The sequence below is a fragment of the Prunus mume genome, linkage group LG3 (assembly GCF_029339155.1).
Source record: "Prunus mume cultivar Tortuosa linkage group LG3, ASM2933915v1, whole genome shotgun sequence".
Lineage (NCBI taxonomy): Eukaryota > Viridiplantae > Streptophyta > Magnoliopsida > Rosales > Rosaceae > Prunus > Prunus mume.
In genome coordinates, this window is record NC_142700.1 from 18,135,257 (window position 1) to 18,155,175 (window position 19,919).

A 19,919-nucleotide genomic window follows, 5' to 3' on the forward strand; every position below is an offset into this window, starting at 1 on the left:
TCACAGATTGGACTAAAGGACTGAGGCCTACCAAATGCTTAAGGGTAGGGGCAGATAGTGGAAAGATAACCAAAGCCGTACAGAAGCACATGAGAAGAAAGAATGTAAAGGAGGAGGTAAATTACAAATATAGTTCTATTTTGTACCTAATTGACGTATATAATATCTGATTCTTATATTATTTTGTGATTACAAAATTCTTAATAGTGATTAGCATAATTTTTTCTCAGTTGCTAATTACAATAATACGCGTGTTCTAATTTCTTATTTTTCATCTTAATATGATTTCTTTTGTTAATGCATTTGATAATTGTATTTTCTTAGTATGTTCCAACAATCTTAATCTTTCCTCTAACCATCTATCCTTGAGTTTCAACAATTTCGGTAACAATACTTGGCCTCAACATAAAATTAACTTGTACAAGATAAACCTTTCCAACAATCGATTTCAAGGGAACCTTCCCAAATGGTTGTTGGAAGTCGGGAAAGATTTTCAATTAAGTTGCAATATGTTTTTGAATTAATTCAATTGTTATAAATTAATTTTAATTTTATTTATAGATTTTCAAAAGAAGGAGAAATGATTATCATGTTATTTAAAGGCAATTTTAACGGTAATGGACTATATTGACTAACAATGCTAAACATGTGGACCAAATTGACCAAATTAAAAACAAAGGGACTTATACAAATTCATGGTACTTATACAAATTAATTGTTGTATATATTTCTTTAATAATGAACTCCTAACTATACAACTAAGGTTAATAAATACTCGAATCCAAAAAGAAGTAGAACGGCTTTCTCTGGACCTTCCTAAACATCATTGAAGGGACTTAACTTGTCTCATAATGATCTTACAGGTCCAATTCCACCCTCATTTGGCAATTTTTGCAATCTTGAATGGTTAGATCTCTCTTCAAACATGCTTGTTGGTGAGATTCCTGGGCCATTGACAGATTTGACAACACTTGAAAATTCAATGTTGCGGAAAACCAACTTGTGGGGCCCATAGCTCATGGCAACACAACGTTGCGGAAAAGTTCAATGAGGTAATGAAATTAGTGCAATATTAACATGTTTTAGTGCCGTAATTGCTTCTTCAAAGTTAGTAATGATACATGTTTAGGAATTTGGTAGCTGATGAATGGAAGGCACAAGAAACTCTAGCATGTTAATGTGAGAGAGAGCATCAAAGAAAATGTGAAAGATTGAGCAAGATTCAAAGAAACTGTGGCCGAGAGTTTGTAGTAGCTAGCTTTATATAGGATTTAATTTTTATATTATTTAGATTTTATCTAAAGGATTTTTTAATTTTTATGTTGATGACTTTATTTATTAACTCCTTTCTTTTCTTTAGCCCTAGAGAAATATAATGGATTTTCATAAATGAAAATTTAAAAGAAATTTTTGTTTATGAAGTTGTTCTGAATGTTCCTTCAGAGATTGGACTAAAGGCCGAAGGCCTATCAAATGCTTAAGAGTGGAGACAGAAAGTGAAAAGACAAGTAAAACCATGAAGAATTAATGAGAGCGTGAAGAAGGGGGCAAAAGTCAAGAACGATTTTGATGGTCAATTTATGAATACTCGTTCCGGCTTCTTCAATACGCAAATTCGAATCATATTTGGACCACTTGATTAGTACATGTTGCAGGACACCCAACTATGTGAAAAGACAAGCAAAACCATGAAGAAGCAGATAATAAGAATTAATGAGAGTGTGAAGAAGGGGGCAAAAGTCAAGAACGATTTTGATGGTCAATTTATGAATACTCGTTCCGGCTTCTTCAATACGCAAATTCGAATCATATTTGGACCACTTGATTAGTACATGTTGCAGGACACCCAACTATGTGAAAAGACAAGCAAAACCATGAAGAAGCAGATGATAAGAATTAATGAGAGTGAAGAAGGGGGCAAAAGTCAAGAACGATTTTGATGGTCAATTTATGAATACTCGTTCCGGCTTCTTCAATACGCAAATTCGAATCATATTTGGACCACTTGATCAGTACATGTTGCAGGACACCCAACTATGTGAAAAGACAAGCAAAACCATGGAGAAGCAGCTGAGAAGAATTAATGAAAGCGTGAAGAAGTGGACAAAAGTCACTGGTGACTACTAGTGAAGACAAGAACGATTTTGATGGTCAATTATAAACTCAGATTTGCAAGTCAATGAAAATTAAGGTGCCCATTTTAACACGCATAAATGCCTACATGCATACTAAGACGAAAGACGACCAAATATCGAAGACATGGCGCAAAATTTTTCCAATTAGATGAATAGACGTAGGCCTTCACCCTCAATAATGTCACCAACAATTCAAATTGGTGCAGCAGCTAACAATGGACCTACACCTGTGTGACAATGGGACAACCTTATTGTCAAACTTTACCAACACCAAAGACAGCCACAAATCAAAGACTTGGTGCAAATGTTTTTCAATTTCTCCATAAAATTTGTCCAATGAGATGATTTAGGGAGCCTATTGTAGATGCTCTAATTGTTTGTTATAAATTTTTTGCTTTAATGCTAAAATAGTTCCTTTGTTTTATCCCATTAGCCAATTTAGTCCATGTGTTTAGCACTGTTAGCTAATGTAATTCAATCCGTTAAACTTCTATTAAAATATTAATAAAATAAAAATATTTGAATTCAATTAAAAAAATAAATAACTACGAAAATAAAAATAAGATTGAAAAGCTAAAAGAAATAAAAATAATTAATCTCAACAGCAACACCCTTCTCTCTTCTCACTTTCCCCAGCTAGTTTCCCCATCCACACCCAAAAGCCCCAAATCCCCAAGCCACAGCCACATCCAAACTCTCCCTACCCCCAACCAACCCAACCATTCTCTGGCCATTGGTCTCATCCCAGTCGCGCTGCCCAGATCTTCCAGCACACTCAGCCATCGCTGAGCAGCCCCTCCCTCCCCGACCACGACCATCCTGTTTTTTGTTTTCTTTTTTCTAATTAAGTTGCAATATGTTTTTGAATTAATTTTAAATTTTTATTTATTTATTTATTGATTTTCAAAAGTAGAAGAAAGGATTATCATGTTTAGGAATTGCTTCTTCAAAGTTAGTAATGATACATGTTTAGGAATTTGGTAGCTGATGAATGGAAGGCAAAAGGAATTTGGTAGCTGGTGAGTTTCTGATGGTCAATTGGCAAAAGTCAATGGTAAGCCAGAACGATTTTGATGGTCAATTTTTTGATACTCGTTCTGTGCGTGTTCAATATTTGGACAATTTGATTAGTACAGGTTGGAGGTAACAGGTGGAACCCATTTTAACACGCAGAAATGCCTATGTCAATTATCGTCAAACTTTACAATGATGCTTGGTTGGTTATCTTTAAAGATTATAAATTACTATTCATTAAGCTTGTTATAAATATCAACATATCCAGTATGGAATTCCTCACAACTGTTTTATCACATAACTATATACTTTAGATTTTTAAAGAAAGATGGCTTGGTTGTCATGGTTCTGCCTCCTCTTCCTGCTCTCTACTACTTGTCAATTCGACTCTACTTGTTCATCATCCTCTAACTCTTCCTCTTCTCTTTCTTCAGGGCATTTATGCCATCCTGAAGACAGCTCTGCTTTGCTTCAATTCAAGAACTCCTTTTCTATTAGTAATGCTCCTTATTACTCCTATTCTAATAGGACAATTTCTTGGCAGAAAGGCAAGGATTGTTGCGCATGGAGTGGAGTCACTTGTGAAAAGATGACTGGTCATGTGATCGGTCTCAACCTTGGTTCTGGTGGGCTTCAAGGCAATATCCATTCCAATAGCAGCTTATTCTCTCTTGGCCATCTCAAGAGGCTAGACCTCTCTTCTAATGATTTCAGAGGTTCCCCAATTCCGTCCAAATTTGGTGGCTTTGTAAGTATGACTCACCTTGACCTCTCTTGGTCCAATTTCAATGGCCCAATCCCTTCCGAAATTTCCCACCTTTCCACCTTGGTTTCACTCAATCTCTCCCTAAATTATGTAAGACTAGATACTCTTAGCTTGAACAGAATTGTTCAAAACCTGACCAATCTTAGGGAGCTTAATTTGGAATTTGTTGATATGTCATCAGTTGTACCCGATTCCTTCAAGAATCTGTCTTCTTCTTTGAAAACTCTTGAACTCGCTAATTGCAACTTGCGAGGAAAATTCCCAAAAAGCATTTTCCACCGACCAAATCTTCGACTCGTAGATTTAGGCTACAACTATAACCTCACAGGTTATTTCCCCCAAGCCTAACTGGAGTAGTCCGCTCGAGATGTTGGATCTCTCTTATACAAGAATCTTAGTAGATTGGCATCATCTGACAAGAAATTTCAAGTCTTTAAGAGGTTTGTATCTCAACAATTGCAGTTTTGTAGGATCATATCCTACATCACCTGGTAACCTCTCACAAATCATGTGGTTGGACCTCTCGTTTAACAGTTTCGGTGGCCAAATCCCATGGTCGTTCTTTTTAAACAGTGAGAGGCTCACTTACTTGGATCTTAGTGACAACAATTATGTCGGTCAGTTTCCAGAAGTTGATAGCAACTCGACATCGAACTCTTCTTTATATGATTTTTCAAAACAACAACTGGTGGGTCCTATTCCTCGACACTTAACCACGCTCTATTTAATTGGGAACCAACTCAACGGAACAATACCATCTTGGTTAGGTAGTTTGCCATCATTGGAGGGCTTAGACCTTAGAAGTAACCAACTCAGCGGTAATATCATTGAGTTCCAATCTCGTTCTTTGGAATACCTTGATTTAGGGGATAACAAGCTGGATGGCCTGATTCCAAGATCAATCTTTGATCTTGAGAAGGTTACGAATCTTGATCTATCATCCAATAAGTTGAGTGGCACATTGGAGTTTGAAAAGTTTTCCAAATTTCGAAATCTTCAATCCCTTAATCTTTCCTTTAATCATCTATCCTTGAGCTTCAACCATTTGAGTAACAACACCTGGCCTCAACTTGAGTTACTAGATTTGTCGTCTTGTAACATAAGTGAGTTCCCATACTTTCTAAGAAGCTCACAAAATTTGGAGAGGTTATACCTTTCCCACAACCGAATCCACGCCGACATTCCCAAATGGTTGTTGGATTTGGGGAAAGATTCATTGTGGTATTTGGATCTTTCTCACAACTCTTTAACTGGCACTGTAGGACCGCTTCGGTGGAAAGAACTAAAGTATCTTGACCTTCGCAACAATTCTCTCCAAGGAGAGCTTCCAATTCCATCACCTTCCACATCTTACATTTTCATATCAAATAATCAACTCACTGGAGAGATACCTCCAACGATCTGCAGCCTAAGTAGCCTTCAAATCCTCGATTTGTCCAATAATAAATTGAGTGGCAAAATTCATCAATGCATAGTGAATTTCAGTCAGAGCCTCTCTGTTTTGAATTTACGGAATAATAAATTTCATGGCGTGATTCCTGACACATTTTCTAAGGGAAACGTTTTGAGAAATCTTGATCTTAATGAAAATCAGTTGGAAGGGTCATTGCCACCAACTTTGCTCACATGTAGAGAGTTGGAAGTTCTAGACCTTGGAAACAACAAAATTCAAGGCACATTCCCAAATTGGCTGGAATATCTTCCAAAGTTGCAGGTTCTTATCTTGAGGTCTAACAAATTCTATGGTGAAATATGCTTTCCAAAAACTAAGTTTCCATTCCAAAAATTGCATATCATAGACCTCTCCAACAATCGGTTTAGCGGTCTTTTGCCAACAAAATATTTTGAACATTTGACGGCGATGATAAACTCGCAAGAACATGGACTGAAATATATGGGAGAGGGCTACTATCAGGATACTGTGGCAGTGACAATTAAAGGCATCGAATTTGAAATGGAGAAGATCCTGACGTTCTTCACAATTATTGATTTCTCAAACAACACTTTCAGAGGAGAGATTTCAAGTGTAATCAGTAAGCTTAAATCATTGAAGGGGCTTAACTTTTCTCATAATGAGCTTACAGGTACAATTCCACCATCATTTGGCGAAATGAGCAATCTTGAATGGTTAGATCTGTCTTCAAACAAACTTGTTGGTGATATTCCGGAGCAACTGGCAAATTTGACGTCACTATCAAAGTTCAATGTTTCAAAAAATCAACTTGTGGGGCCCATACCTCATGGCAAGCAATTTGATACATTTGAAAATGATTCATATAGTGGAAATACAGGATTGTGTGGATTGCCACTTTCTAAAACATGCAGTGCACATCAATCACCGCTATCGTCATTCCAACAAGAGGAAGATTTGGAGTATGGGAATGGTTTTGATTGGAAGGTAGTGTTGATGGGGTATGCATCTGGTGTGGTAATTGGAATATCTGTGGGATATCTTGTACTCTCTAATGGAACACCAGATTGGCTTGTTAAAGTGGTAGGAAGAAAGCAACGTCGTAGAATTATGAAAATCACACAATGACGTGCTTGAAGAAACCATTCCAAAAGTTTATATATTTTCATATTGTATATCATTTTTCATGAATATTTTAGTATATCAAAGCGCCAATAAATATGCATGAATTTGAAAAGAGGATCCTCTTTACTTTTGTTAAAGTAGAATAATTGTTCGTGCATCTTGTAATTTGTCAAACACAATTGATAAATCAATTCAATCAATACACGTAATTTGGCTCAACTATGTTATATACTCCTATAATTCTTCTCATTTCAAAAAATACGAGGAAATGAAAAAAATTAAATCACTAAATAGCATGGATAATTAAGTAGTACTTGCCCACAAAACTGAGGGTACAATACGAATCAACTTAAAAATTGACTATGACCATGCAATTGACAATTAATTAATCAATTCTGATTGAGGAGTGTACGTGGCATGCCCTTTGGGAGTGCAAGTACAATTGCAAGTTGTAGCGGTGTACATGTTTCTCAGCTCGATCGTTTGGATAAGGTGCAATGCGTTTTGGCTGATTTTTTTGAGCAAGCAATGAAAGACAAACAACGAAAGTTTTGATACCTCTTTAAAATTCCAAACAATTTTTTTTCTCCTTATCCAAACTTTTTTTGGCATTTTTGGACAAGTATTGACCAAAGATACTAAACAAGACCAAAGATCAAATCAAAGCCTGGTAACTAACTAGTTACAATAATTTCCTAGTTACACCCATCTGACAATATAGATGCTTCACCCTCGATGTCAAAAGATGCTTGCTTGCTGATTTTGCAGGAAACAAACTCAAGTACTTGCCATCTTAGCACTATGGACCTCGTGACATTGTGCAGAACATATGACATTTTTGAACAGTTCAAAAGTTTTAAAAAGAAAAATACAAAAATTAATCCACAACAAGTGATTGTGTGGGTGACATATTTTGACAGCAAATTGGACAAACTTTAAAAAAATGGCTTAAATTCTAAAATGGTCTATGTGTTTTACTACATTGGCTAATTTAATCCCATGTTTTTAATTTAGCCAATTTAGCCAATTTACAAAATCGTGAAGAATTAATGAGAGCTGAAGAAGGGAGCAAAAGTCAAGAACGATTTTGATGGTGAATTTATGATATACTCGTTTCCGGCTTCTTCAATACATAATTTAGCCAATTTGGTCCTTGTGCTCACGACCGTTAGTTAATCTGATCCAATCTGTTAATTTTCAGTTAATTTTTTTTAATTATTTAAATATTCATTAAAAAAATTAAGAACTAAACAAAAATAGAAAAATTTGCCTTTCTCAGCCACCTTCCCTTCTCTCTCCCCTTTTTCTCCCCAGCAACAACCCACAACCTTGTCTATCCCTACGTACCCCAACCACTTTCTCCCCACCCAAAGGCCCCAACTCTAATCTATCCCACCCCTAATCTCTCTCTCTCTCTCTCTCTCTCTCTCTCTCTCTCTCTCAAATACAAAAAGCAAAAGGCCATTACCCCCCGACCAGCTCCCAGCAAGATCTTCCCTAGCTAATCCAACCATTGCGTAGCCATTTCTCCACTACTCCACTTGCTAAGCAGCACTTACCCTCCCTGACTATGCCCATCCTTTTTATTCATGTTTTTATTTTTATTTTTCTAGTGTTATGTTATTGATATAGTTTTAAATCAATTCAATTTTTTTTAATTAAAAAAGCTTTATAGGTTTTCAAAAGAAAAAAAAAAGATTATTATGTTCATATATAACGGCAATTTTCACGGAATGACCAAATTGAATAACGGTCCAAAACACAAGGACCGAATTTGCCAAATTAAAAACACAGGGACTAAATTATCCAACGTAGTAAAACACAGGAACCATTTTAGTATCTAAGCCTAAAAAATTGAACATAAGTTCTCAACTCGTTACTTTCATATAATTGAAGTCTTTAATTTAGTCAAAACAAATATGGGTAATAAATCTGTGAAATATGTTACGGAGAAAAATGAATGCTTACCCTTTATTCGGACTTAATTGCTAAAATTATAAAACTATAAGATTATAATTATCAAAATAGAAATGACATTGAGGGATATTTTTTAAGGGCAAAAATGAGGGAAAAAGGCACAAGCATTCGCAAATATATATGTGATCCACATTGCCTAATGAGTGGGTGAGTGCGTACATGCAACGTGGCCCAATATGAAGCGGTGGTGACCATTCAAAAACTCCTTTTCTATTGATACCCTTCACTCCTATTCTAATAGGACAATTTCTTGGTAGAATGGAGTTACTTGTGAAAAGATGACTGGTTATGTGATCGGTCTCAACCTTGGTTCTGGCGGGCTTCAAGGCAATATCCATTTCAATAGCAGTTTATTCTCTCTTGGCCATCTCAAGAGGCTAGATCTCTCTGAAAATGATTTCAGAGGTTCCTCAATTTCGTCCAAATTTGGTGGCTTTGTAAGTATGACTCACCTTGACCTCTCTGACTCCAATTTCAGTGGCCTAATCCCTTCCGAAATTTCCAACCTTTCTAGTTTCACTCAATCTCTCCCTAGCTGATGGCTTGAACAGAATTGTTCAAAACCTAACCAATCTTAAGGAGCTTCAACTGTCTGATGTTGACATTTCTTCAGTGGTACCTGATTCCTTCAAGAATATCTCTTCTTCTCTGCCAACTCTTGGACTCTTTGATTGCCACTTGCAAGGAAAATCCCCAGAGAGCATTTCCACTGACCAAATCTTCGTCTCGTAGATTTAAATTATAAGTGTTTTCAAAAGCATGCCTAAAGCGCTTCAAGGCGTCTTGCGTCGGAGAAGAGGAAAATCGCCTTAGGCGTATGGATGTTTAGCTTGTTGCACGCTTAGCGTAGCAAGGCGTGGCGAGGCATGGAAGGCGCGAAGAAGCACCGTCTCTGCAAGCGAGCGCAAGGAAGAAGGCGACCTCGCTTGAATTTTTTTTTTTTTTGTAAGGGTTTGTTTTAACAAAACCACGTCGTTTCATCTAGTTACTTAAGTTTTTTTGGGAACTGAGTGCCTTAGAGCACCTCCACCCACAAGGTCTAAGTCTAAGGCAAGGGCAAGCAAAGGCTGTCACTATTCCGTGAATAGTGTCAGCCTTTGCATTTGTGGTTCCACCCATGAGAGCTAAGTCTAGGGCAAGTCTAAGGCAAATACTATTCATATGAGATATGAGGAGATGAATTTGTATATAGTTTTTTGTGTGGGAAGTAAAGAATATGTCTAGGTATTTATTTAAAAAAATTCTGAAATTTTTGGTTTTTTTTATTTTTATTTTTATTTTTTTGGGGTTGCTGACGTCATTATGACGTCGACAAGATTGCATCGACTTGCCACAGCAGCTGGCTGGGCTTTGCCTGCCGAGCTGGTGGAACCACCATGAAACCAGGTCGCATCTGCTATACTGAGGTGTCTTGCTCGCTAAGGCACCTTTCCCGCTTTGGGTATGGCGCCACATGCTCTTAAACGCACGCTTTGGGTGTTTTTTTCTTATAAAGCAAACATCATGCCTTTTAACCCCCACTGAAACAAACAATACTTTTATTTTTCTTCTAAATAAATACATTAATGGATAATCTGATCACTTTTAATTCTCTCATTAATTTTAATGGACCTCTCTCAGATATCCTCAGTATGTAATTCTCTTTGTACTAGATTCATGTATATATACATATATATATATATATGTTAGTTTTTTATTTTATTTTTTTCCAAACAACACAATATCCATAAAATCCACTAAAAATAATACTCAAGTCCACACATAAATGCCAAATATCATAGCATTTGATGTTTCGTGATGAGGAGTGGGATGCATGAATTGAGTTTTTCTTTTGATGTTGAATAAGTATTTTCTGTTTTGGGATTGCTTATTACGCTTGAATGATAATTAATACTTGTATTTGATAGAATATATATATATTTTGGCCTTAAATGTCTCAGGTCTGCCCATTGTAGACTCCTATTTTTTCCAGAACGATAATTCCATTTCATTCAACAGTAAAAGAGGATACATCAATTGCCAATGAATTAATTAACCATAAAGGGGGAGATCCCGCCACTTAACTCGCACCATGGGTTTTGGACGCAGCGCGAACTAAATGTGCCACCTATTATTTATTCTAGGAACAAAAGACAACACCACCGCTTGATCCACCGATCAGAATCTAATATCATGCACAATGCCTTCAACCCGAGTCGTAATAAACCAACCCTTTCAAAGATATCAATCATGAGCTTGAGTCGACCGAAGACTCACCGCCCACCGTCCACTCCCGCACACACGCACTACCCGTAATGCCTCGGCCTTCAAGAACTATTGCAAAGGCCGCATCGACACCTCCTTCACCCCACCTTTAAACACCCTGATGCATCACGATCACCCAACCCCACCCACCACGCAGTTTGTGATGTCCATGTCTGTCACAATTGATTTTAACAAAATCAATCGGAGGGCAGGACCATTGTTGAGTGCCCATGCTTCGATGTTCTCCGCCACCTCCTTGGGAAGGTGTCGTCTCATTTCCCTTCTCCCTAGTCTGCAAAAATTCAGTTTGCTGCTTGATCATGATCTCCACAATTTCACTGTGAATCGAATCCTTCAAATACCAAACCGTTTCGGCACTTCCATAGCCGCCAAAGCCCGTATGCAATGGATCTCAGCAGTTCATCCCTTATAGACTCCTATGCAAAACGATCACACAACTCCAACCATATGTCTGCAAAGGTCCCCCTGCAACGACCGAACATCTAATTGAATGAGGCATGCAAACCAGAATAGCTGTGCATAGTTGCACTGGAACAGGAGATGGGCTACCGACTTATTGGGTTTCTGACAGGATGGGCATGCCAAATCAACCTGCATACCCCGCTGCCTCAAATTACATCGCACAGCTAAATAGTTCCGACAACATCTCCAGATGAAGTGACGAATCTTGCTAGCTACGTTCAGCTCCCAGATTAATTTCCATAGTCGTCCTCCTCCTCTATCAACACTAGTTCCTCCATCCCCTCGTCTTCCAAGGAGACCATTGGACTCCAACTCCACTGCCACTCGATACCTCGACTTCACAGTATAAAGCCCATATTTTGTAAAATGCCACATCAAACGATCCGAACATCCAAATCGACTAAGCGCCATGGCCAGAATGGAATCAGCCTCATCTTTGTTAAATACACGACATGCCGTATGCACATCCCATTGGCGCATAACAGGATCAATAAGATCTGATACCTTATCCAGCAGCAAAGGTGATGGTGCCCTAACTGTGAAGTGGTAAGGCATCGGCAACCACGAATCTCGCGTAACATGGACTGATTTCCGGTCTCCAATACGCCATCTTAGCCCTGCCATTAACACCTGCCAGCCTTTTAAAATACTACGCCATCCCCACGACGGCTTCCAAAGCCTGCCTTCAAAAGAACCATTAGGAAAATATTTCGCTTGCAGCACCTGATGAAGCAGTGAACTTGGTTGTGATAATAAGCGCCAACCAATCTTGGCAAGCGTAGCACGGTTGAAGCAAAACAGTCCTTAAAACCCCCACAATCCTTCCTTTGTGCCGTTGTCTTCCATTTTGCCCAAGTAACCCTTACCAGACCTTGGTGCCCTACCGTAAAGAAGAGAGCGCACGAAGGATATCCACACACACACCTTATGTAAAGTAGGAAGGTGACATAGTATATGTGGGTAGAAGTGCCACCGCCAACAACACCTCATTCCCACCATGGTTAGAAAATTCTCCCTATCCATGCACCGTGCGCCACCTTCTCCTTGATCTCTTCAAACACCACCTTCTTAGAGTGGCCAACTCAGATTAGAGTCCCAAGTACTTCCCAAACCCCACTGGGAATATTTAAATGTCTTGCCGTTTATCACATGTTTCTTAGTAACAATTAGTACCAAAAGAGAGAACTTTTGTCAGTTAACTCGCCAGAGCCTTTGCATACAAATCAAGGACGTGGTTAACTATATCTATTTCTCCATCGGTTTTAATAATAATATCAATCATCCGCAATAATGTGTGAGAGCGATGGGCTATCACTGACACCTTGATACCATGCAACAACCCCTTCCCCGCAAAGTGGTGTAGTAGCGCTATCAGTCCCTTCGTGCAAAACAAGAACAAATATGGAGACAATGGGTCCCCTTGCCGCAAACCGCGTTGAGGCTGGATAAAACCTAACGGCATACCGTTCACCATAATACCGTAAGAAACTGTAGTGACACACCCCATCACCCAATTGCACCAGCGATTATCAAACCCCAACTTCCGCATCATGGCTAGTAGAAAGGGCCATTCCACACGATCGTATGCTTTAGCCATATCCAACTTAATCACGATATCAGACTCCGCCCCACGTGTTTTTGTCTTTAATGAGTGGAGCACTTCATGGACAATCAAGACATTGTCCGTTATTTGCTGACCGGAGACAAATGCCTTCTGATTCGGGCTAATAACGTGGGGAAGCACCCGTTTCAGGCGATTCGTTAAGACCTTCGATTTCACTTTATATATGACATTACATAACGAGATCGGACGTAGTTGTGTCATTCGAGTAGGACTCGCCACCTTTGGGATTAACACAACATGGGTATGATTAATTTTCTTCAACATATGCCCTGTTCGGAAGAATGCCAAAACTGCAGCCACCACATCCTCTCCCACAATGTCCCAATAATTATGGTAAAACCCCCCCAGTGAGCCCATCCGGGCCGGGTGCCTTGGTTGGAGGTATTTGAAATAGAGCCTCTTTAATTTCAATCGCTGTAACTTCTCGAGTGAGTTCAAAATTGTGTTGTTCCGATACACGATGATCCACACAGTTAATAATCTCCTCAAACTGGAGAAAAGTCGAAGATGTAAAGAGCTGTTCAAAATACCTAACTGCAATGCCTTGTATCCCCTTCTCATCATCATGCCATTCCCCTAATTCATTCTCCAAGCCTCTAATTTTATTTCGTCGCCACCGCGTCACAGTTTTGGCATGAAAAAACTTCGTATTCTTATCACCCTCCGCAAGCCATTGGACTCTAGATTTCATCTTCCAATATACTTCTTCTTCTTTAATAGCCACTTTGAGATCTCGTTCCAACGCACAAACCATAGACCGATCAAACTCCGGCGCTTGATAACAGATTTGAAGTTCCTTATTAAGCTCTCGAATTCTCCATTGTGTGTTTGTTTTGGCACCCCTCCTCCACTGCAGCATATTCCCCCGCGCTGCTTTTAATTTTTCCACCAATCGATAACACGCAGAGCCCCTACAATTCCACTTCCAACTATCCTGTACAGCTGTTCGGCAACCCACTTCCTTACCCCACCTATTATCATAAATAAATCTTCTCTGATGTCTCACTTGGACCGGCTCCACTTCCAAGAGAATCGCAGCATGATCAGAGCCTGATGCCAAGTGGTGTGAAACCTTGGCATCCCCAAAGCGATGCACCCAAGAGGATGATGCCAAAGCACGGTCAAGGCGTTCTTGTATACGTCCTCCCTCTCGCCTATTGCTCCAAGTAAAAGGGTAACCAACAAACCCCAAATCGAGCAGCCCGCAGTTGACCACAAAATTCCTAAAATTGCGCATACTACTTGTGCTGCAGGGAGTACCCCCTTGCTTTTCCGTAGCTTGCAGGATGTCATTAAAGTCACCCAAAAGAACAATCGGTTACGAAAATTCACCAACCTTGTTTGAAAAGTTAACCACTATTGTGCACGTGTTTTCGCGTCAACACTAGCATAAATGACCATTAGCCTCCATAAATCTCCTTTTTTCACGTCTTGAATTAAAAGTTCAATAAAACAATCAATACTTGACAATAATCAATTGTGGGTCCTTACAAAAGCACATAAACCACCACTAAATCCATGCGCGCTCATCGCATACATGTACGATATATCCAACCTTCTTTTAAAACTCAAGCTTCCGCCTCCTTATTCTTAGTCTCCAAGAAAATCACTAACCGAGTGGAGCCGTGTAAGCTCCACCAAATTTGAATCGCAAAGCCCTCTGATACTTTGATTCCATACGAGTGTTTTCATGACAATCTGAAGACCTATTACGGCTGGTCTACTCCGCCACACCTGATGTATCAGTTGCCATTCGAGCAATTTGACAACCACCCTCATTCAAATAAAATTCATCTTCCTCCATTCGTTGATCCCCACGCTTCTTTTCCTCTACCGCCATCGTCCGCTCAATGAGTGGTCCTAAATTAAAAGGATCAAGTCAGCAGGAGGCAAATTCTCTCACTAGTCTCATCACCGCCTCGCACCACTTATCCCCAGTATACCAAGTCCAATGGGTTCAAGAGTATCTTCAGCAGCGACATTAAGATCAATCTCACTCCCATTCTCCAAAGAATGTTGTACCTCCTCCAGATGGACTCCTACTTGGTCATGGCCATAGGTATACTTTATCCCACTCTCATCCTGATTATCCGCTAGGTCATGCACATCCCCTCGTGCATGAAGAAGCTCGGCCATAAGCAGCCACGTAATTGTCTCGTTGTTCCTCCTCATCCCGCTGAGCCAGAGTATGATTCCAGCTAGATTGCGTTTAGGCTCAACGCCATCGTCGCAGCCGACTCTCTCCCATCCTTACTATCGCGGGAGATCACCGCCTCGCGCTCATGCCGACGACTCGCCCTCATCCCGCCTCTATTTCCCAAGACGCTTCGGCTCCCTCGCCGCCCCAAGGGCGGTCCAACCCCGTCGATTCGAGTGGAATGACGATCCTTAGCATCAATTTTAATTTTCTACCCCGCAAATCTTCCAAGCGCCTCCAAATCCCAATATGGGTACTGCAACTCGACATGGTCATCGCTTTAGTCTCTACCGCTCTCTCGTTTCAGTTCACACCGCCCGGTGAGGTGCCCAAGCAACCATAAAGTAGGCAATATTCAGCAAGAACTCGATCGAAGTCTACCCATCGCTCCTCCACCGAACTCAACACACGCCTGCATAAGTATTGCCGCGACATCACAATAACGAACTCGCACAAACCGTCCGATATGCCTCTCCCATTGATTTGTCGACCTCCAAGATTTGACCAATCAGACTCCAATTTTTGTCACCGAGACCGGCATGCTTAACGATGGGAGGCCATGCATCCGACCTGCACCCGGTAGATAAGACACCGCGATACCCCAGCGACACGATTCCGCACAAGACCAAGGAATTGCTAAAAGACCAAGGCTCCATATCAAAGACTACCCGATCACGAACCCCACAAAGCGCGAAGGAAGCCGCCTCTCCCAATCTCCCAAACGAACCCTCGGCGCCCGCCATAACCCGCTGAAAACGCTAATAAATGCATCACGATTGACTGACCGATGCGTAACACCTCCACCACCAGATCGTAGTGGAACCCTAAGAGAGTATCGTAAACTTCTTCTTGCCAAGTTTCACCCCTTCTTTCTCTCTCTCCCAAGAACTTTCGACCTAAACCGATTTTCCAACTCCTCCATATCCATTAGCCAGGGCTCGACCCCACCGTAGTCGCTGGAGAAGTGGACGTGGACGAAGAAGTCGATGTCAGGACTCACTCTACCTGGCCAAAAGACACAATGATAGGAAACCCTAGCCCCTAAACCCTAGCTTCGTTCTTACGTTTTCTCTCCTTTCAAGATACCCTTTACACATTTGATAAAATATTTTGGTTTAATAAGAATTAGTAGTACAATTTATCCATTTTTTATTATTTTTAATTTTTTTAATTAAATTAAATTAATGTTCAAAAGGCTTATGCATCATTGCTTCAAGGCTTACGCCTCATATATCAGATTAAAAACGCATTGTTTCTACGCCTCGTCTTTAAAACATAACCTCACAGGTTATTTCCACAAGTCTAACTGGAGTAGTCCACAGTTCATAAACCCTCTCCTGGATCTTGCTAGCCTTTCGACGATTCTCTCTCCGTAGCTCTCTCTTCGGTGGTGATGTTTTCGAGCTTCACTGCCATTTATGTGGCATCATGCCCTTCCCTGTTTGCATCCCAAAATCTTCACTATACCTTTCCCCTCAAAGATGTCCTTTGGCTATCCCCCGATTGGTTGTTTTTATCTTCTAGGTGCCGATTTCAACTGTGAAGGGGTCCTCACTCTTCCATCTCGATCTGGTTGCATCTCTTGGATATTGCGGCTAATCCGAAACGCGATCTCTCGTGTAAATCTCGAAAGTTGTGTAGAGCCACGGCAGTGCTACAACTCAAGTGCTTGCACCACATCCTTCCTATTTCATGGTTTCTGTTCTCTCAGCTTTTGACGGATTTGAGGGTTTTGGTTATGGTGGTGGATCTGTGGCTGATAAGCTTATCTTTTGTTTGTTGTTCAATTGTGCATTTTGCTGTTTTATTTCAATTTGTATTGTATATTTTAACTTTTGTTTATCTGTTGGTATCAACATCTGGGACAATCTTGGTGTTCTTGTTCATGTGATATCATAGATTAGTTATTCTGTTGTGCTTCCTTACTGGATTGCTGGTGTTGTAATTCGAACACCATAAACTTATTTGATTCTTCGTCATTCGAACATCTTTATACCTCAACTTTGAGATGGTCCCCGTCCATTGGTTGTTTGAAATCGACAAATTGGGAAGCATTTTAAGGCTAGTAAAGGCTGAAGAGCTGAACTCACCAACCAGGCCAGCATCATTTACAGCGATTGATGTCAAACAGCCATTACGACAAGCTATCCTAAACCAATTCAGGGGGCATCCATTGGAGTCAAAGGTCTTTGAATCCATGAAACAAGAACTTTCCCATAAGAGTCTGCATTATGCCTTGTCTGTATAATGTATGATGTATATGGCCAAAATTTACATGGAAAGTAATAGCCTATACAGGAACCAACTTCCTCAAACAGAGAAAATATAGAGCCAGAAACAAATTCGAATTAGAGAACAAACAGAAATGGAAACTTCAATAATATTATTCGACTTGGAAAAAATTTGTTAAATCAGAATCACATCCTCAATTTCTTTATTCTTAGAAATTAAAGAATTGGTAATCAATTAATTACAAAGTGGAAACTCTAACCTATACATCATATCATATACAACAAATAACAGAGCCAAGGTGGCCTATAACCTATGCTCAGCTTCTATACTTCATGAACAAATCTCACCTTCCTCCGAGTCCCACCAGATTTCTCCCAATCTCCATTCAAAAAGGCCTCCTCATCTTGACCTTGCAACTTATCATCTTGCTTGAGGTATACACCCAATTTCTTAAGAGGCAATCCGAGGTTGACCTCTTCACTGCCACAGCCGCAACATCTCCAGTTGTTTGAGATCCTATAAAGGGTCCTCAAATTGCACTGACTTCTCCATATTTGAAATGGCACGACGAGCCGACTCCCTTTGCTTCATCCGCTGCATCGATTTTCTCCTTGGTGGAGAATCAGGTACACCCTTAAGTATCTTATTTGCTTTCAATATTGTACCTGAAAAACGTAGCTTCAGTACATGAATTCGGCTAGCCTTACGTGGAGAAAGATTCTCTGAGGCCTGATCCATTGCATGATCAACAAGGGTGGGCAAGTCATCGTGTTTGGTTGAATCAACTGACTGAGAATCAGAAACCTCAAGCCATTGACTTCGAAGAACGCTAGAAGAAGAAGAGGTCTTGCCCTGTTTCAGTTTGGGTGACGCTGCCAAACCCTTGACTTTGGGCAGAGGTGGAGGACAAAAAGACTTGGGGTTTTTCTCCACAGCTTCTTTCCACTTGCTCTCAAAAACACCACTGAGATGCTTGGCTGCTGCCTGCTCAATCCTCCCATGCGGATAATATCTTAAAACATTTGACAAGGTAAGCCTCACATCAGCCGCAAATCCATCAGCGTTGGAGTAGACACTTTCCAATTTGATTTCACAGTACCGAAATCCATGGGCCTCCAGATGTCGTGGGAATAACTCGGCAAATTCTCGACAGGCTTCTCAAAGTACCTACTCACATGGCGGAGGTTCATTAGATAACCCAAAATTTCAGAACAATCAAAATCAAAACCTAGTTTTTGCCTCTTGCTCTTCTGGGTCTGACAGAGACCATCAAACCCCAACTCCTCCGATTTTCTACGCTTTCTAGCAGACGAAGCCAAAGGAATGATCTTGCCCTGTTTGGGTGAGAAACCCTTGAGCAGAGGAAGAGAAGCAGTTGTCTTTTCATCCACAACTACTATCCGTTGGCTCTCCAAAACCCTAGAAGACCTCTCTCTCTTCTGGGTCTGAAACCGAAACTCAAACGGAGCAACACCATCCCCCAATTGTTTACGCTTTCGATTTCGACTAGACGACGCCATTCTCGATTCTCGACTCCAAAACCCAAAATTCGCACAATTCTCGGACAGTGAGAGAGAGAGAGAGAGAGAGAGAGAGAGAGAAAGAACCCGCTCGCTACTTTTTAAACCCAAAAATCACAAATCGTTGCAAAGAAGCAGAGAGAGAGAGAGCACCTTCTTGAACCTAGAAAACCACTCGATCGTGGCAGAAAAACATAGCAAGAACTCGTTTCTTCTTAAACCACTCAACCCAACACTCGGAACAGAGAGAAAAAGAGAGAGAATAGTTTTGGAAACTAAGGAGTGCAGTGCAGTGATCAGGGTTTAGGGTTTGTAGAGAAACAAAGAGAGAGAGAAAGACGAAAGAAGCAGGGGAATGCGTTGTGGTGCTAACGCTCTTCTTTTTTACGTTCAAAATGCCAAAATGAAGGTCGGTGCTGTGCCCTGGTGGTCAAGCTAGGTGAAACTCATATCCGTAAAACCCATGATGAAGTAAAAACCATGCGGAAAAATGAGAATAAAAAAATATTTTTTCTTTCCTATTCCCAAATGGAGTTATTTTTACCCCACTATCACTCTATAATATTGGGATAGTTGATTGGTTAAAAGGTAAAATAAGAAACAAAAAATGAAAAAGTTTGATTTACTTTACACTATTGTAAAAGTTTTAGTCATTTATATTAATTTAAGGAAATTCTTGTTTACAAAAAAAGAAATTTCGAAAGTTTTTCTATGATAAATAAATAAAAAAGGTGAAAATTCAAAACAATTAATTATGCAAAACAATTAATTCTATGGTGGTAATAAAACATCTTTAACTAAGGAAACGGATCAAGTTTTTTTCAATTATCAAAGAGAACATTTAATGAAGTACTAGTAAAAAATAAATTGCATAATTTGAAAAACAAAAATATCATGAATAATCTACCATCAATAACGCGACTTATTTTCTTTTCAGGTAAATGAATAATTTATTAAAACCAAAGAATCAAGGACAAAAGTGTCACCAGGTATATATGCAACTTATTGATGATATCAATTTCTAACGCATTAGTGAAAAATAAATAAATAGTTTCCAAATTAACCTAGATACAAAGAAAAAGAGAGCAAGATAAATTTAAGCCACAAAAGATAAGTAAAAAGAGAAGATCATGGGGTTCCTAAATATCATAGGTATAGAGACACTCACCTAATCCCCGAATACATGCCCGA

General features: G+C 39.8%; 2 protein-coding genes and 1 pseudogene across 2 annotated transcripts; 1 reads left to right on the forward strand and 2 right to left on the reverse strand.

The window, feature by feature from the left end:
* Positions 1-3,074: 3,074 nt before the first annotated feature.
* On the forward strand, positions 3,075-6,563 carry LOC103326754 (receptor-like protein 7). The gene is given in 2 exon segments (XM_016792945.2): positions 3,075-4,248; positions 4,250-6,563. Coding segments are annotated over 2 exon segments (2,976 nt in total). The 5' UTR covers positions 3,075-3,477; the 3' UTR covers positions 6,455-6,563.
* A 4,559-nt stretch (positions 6,564-11,122) lies between these two features.
* Positions 11,123-11,779, reverse strand: LOC148918965 (uncharacterized). Its single transcript, XM_089048748.1, has one exon. The coding sequence runs from the start codon at positions 11,777-11,779 to the stop codon at positions 11,123-11,125; it is 657 nt and encodes a 218-aa protein (XP_088904874.1).
* Positions 11,780-17,338: 5,559 nt separating this feature from the next.
* LOC148918966 (uncharacterized) lies at positions 17,339-19,084 on the reverse strand (annotated as a pseudogene).
* Positions 19,085-19,919: the final 835 nt, after the last annotated feature.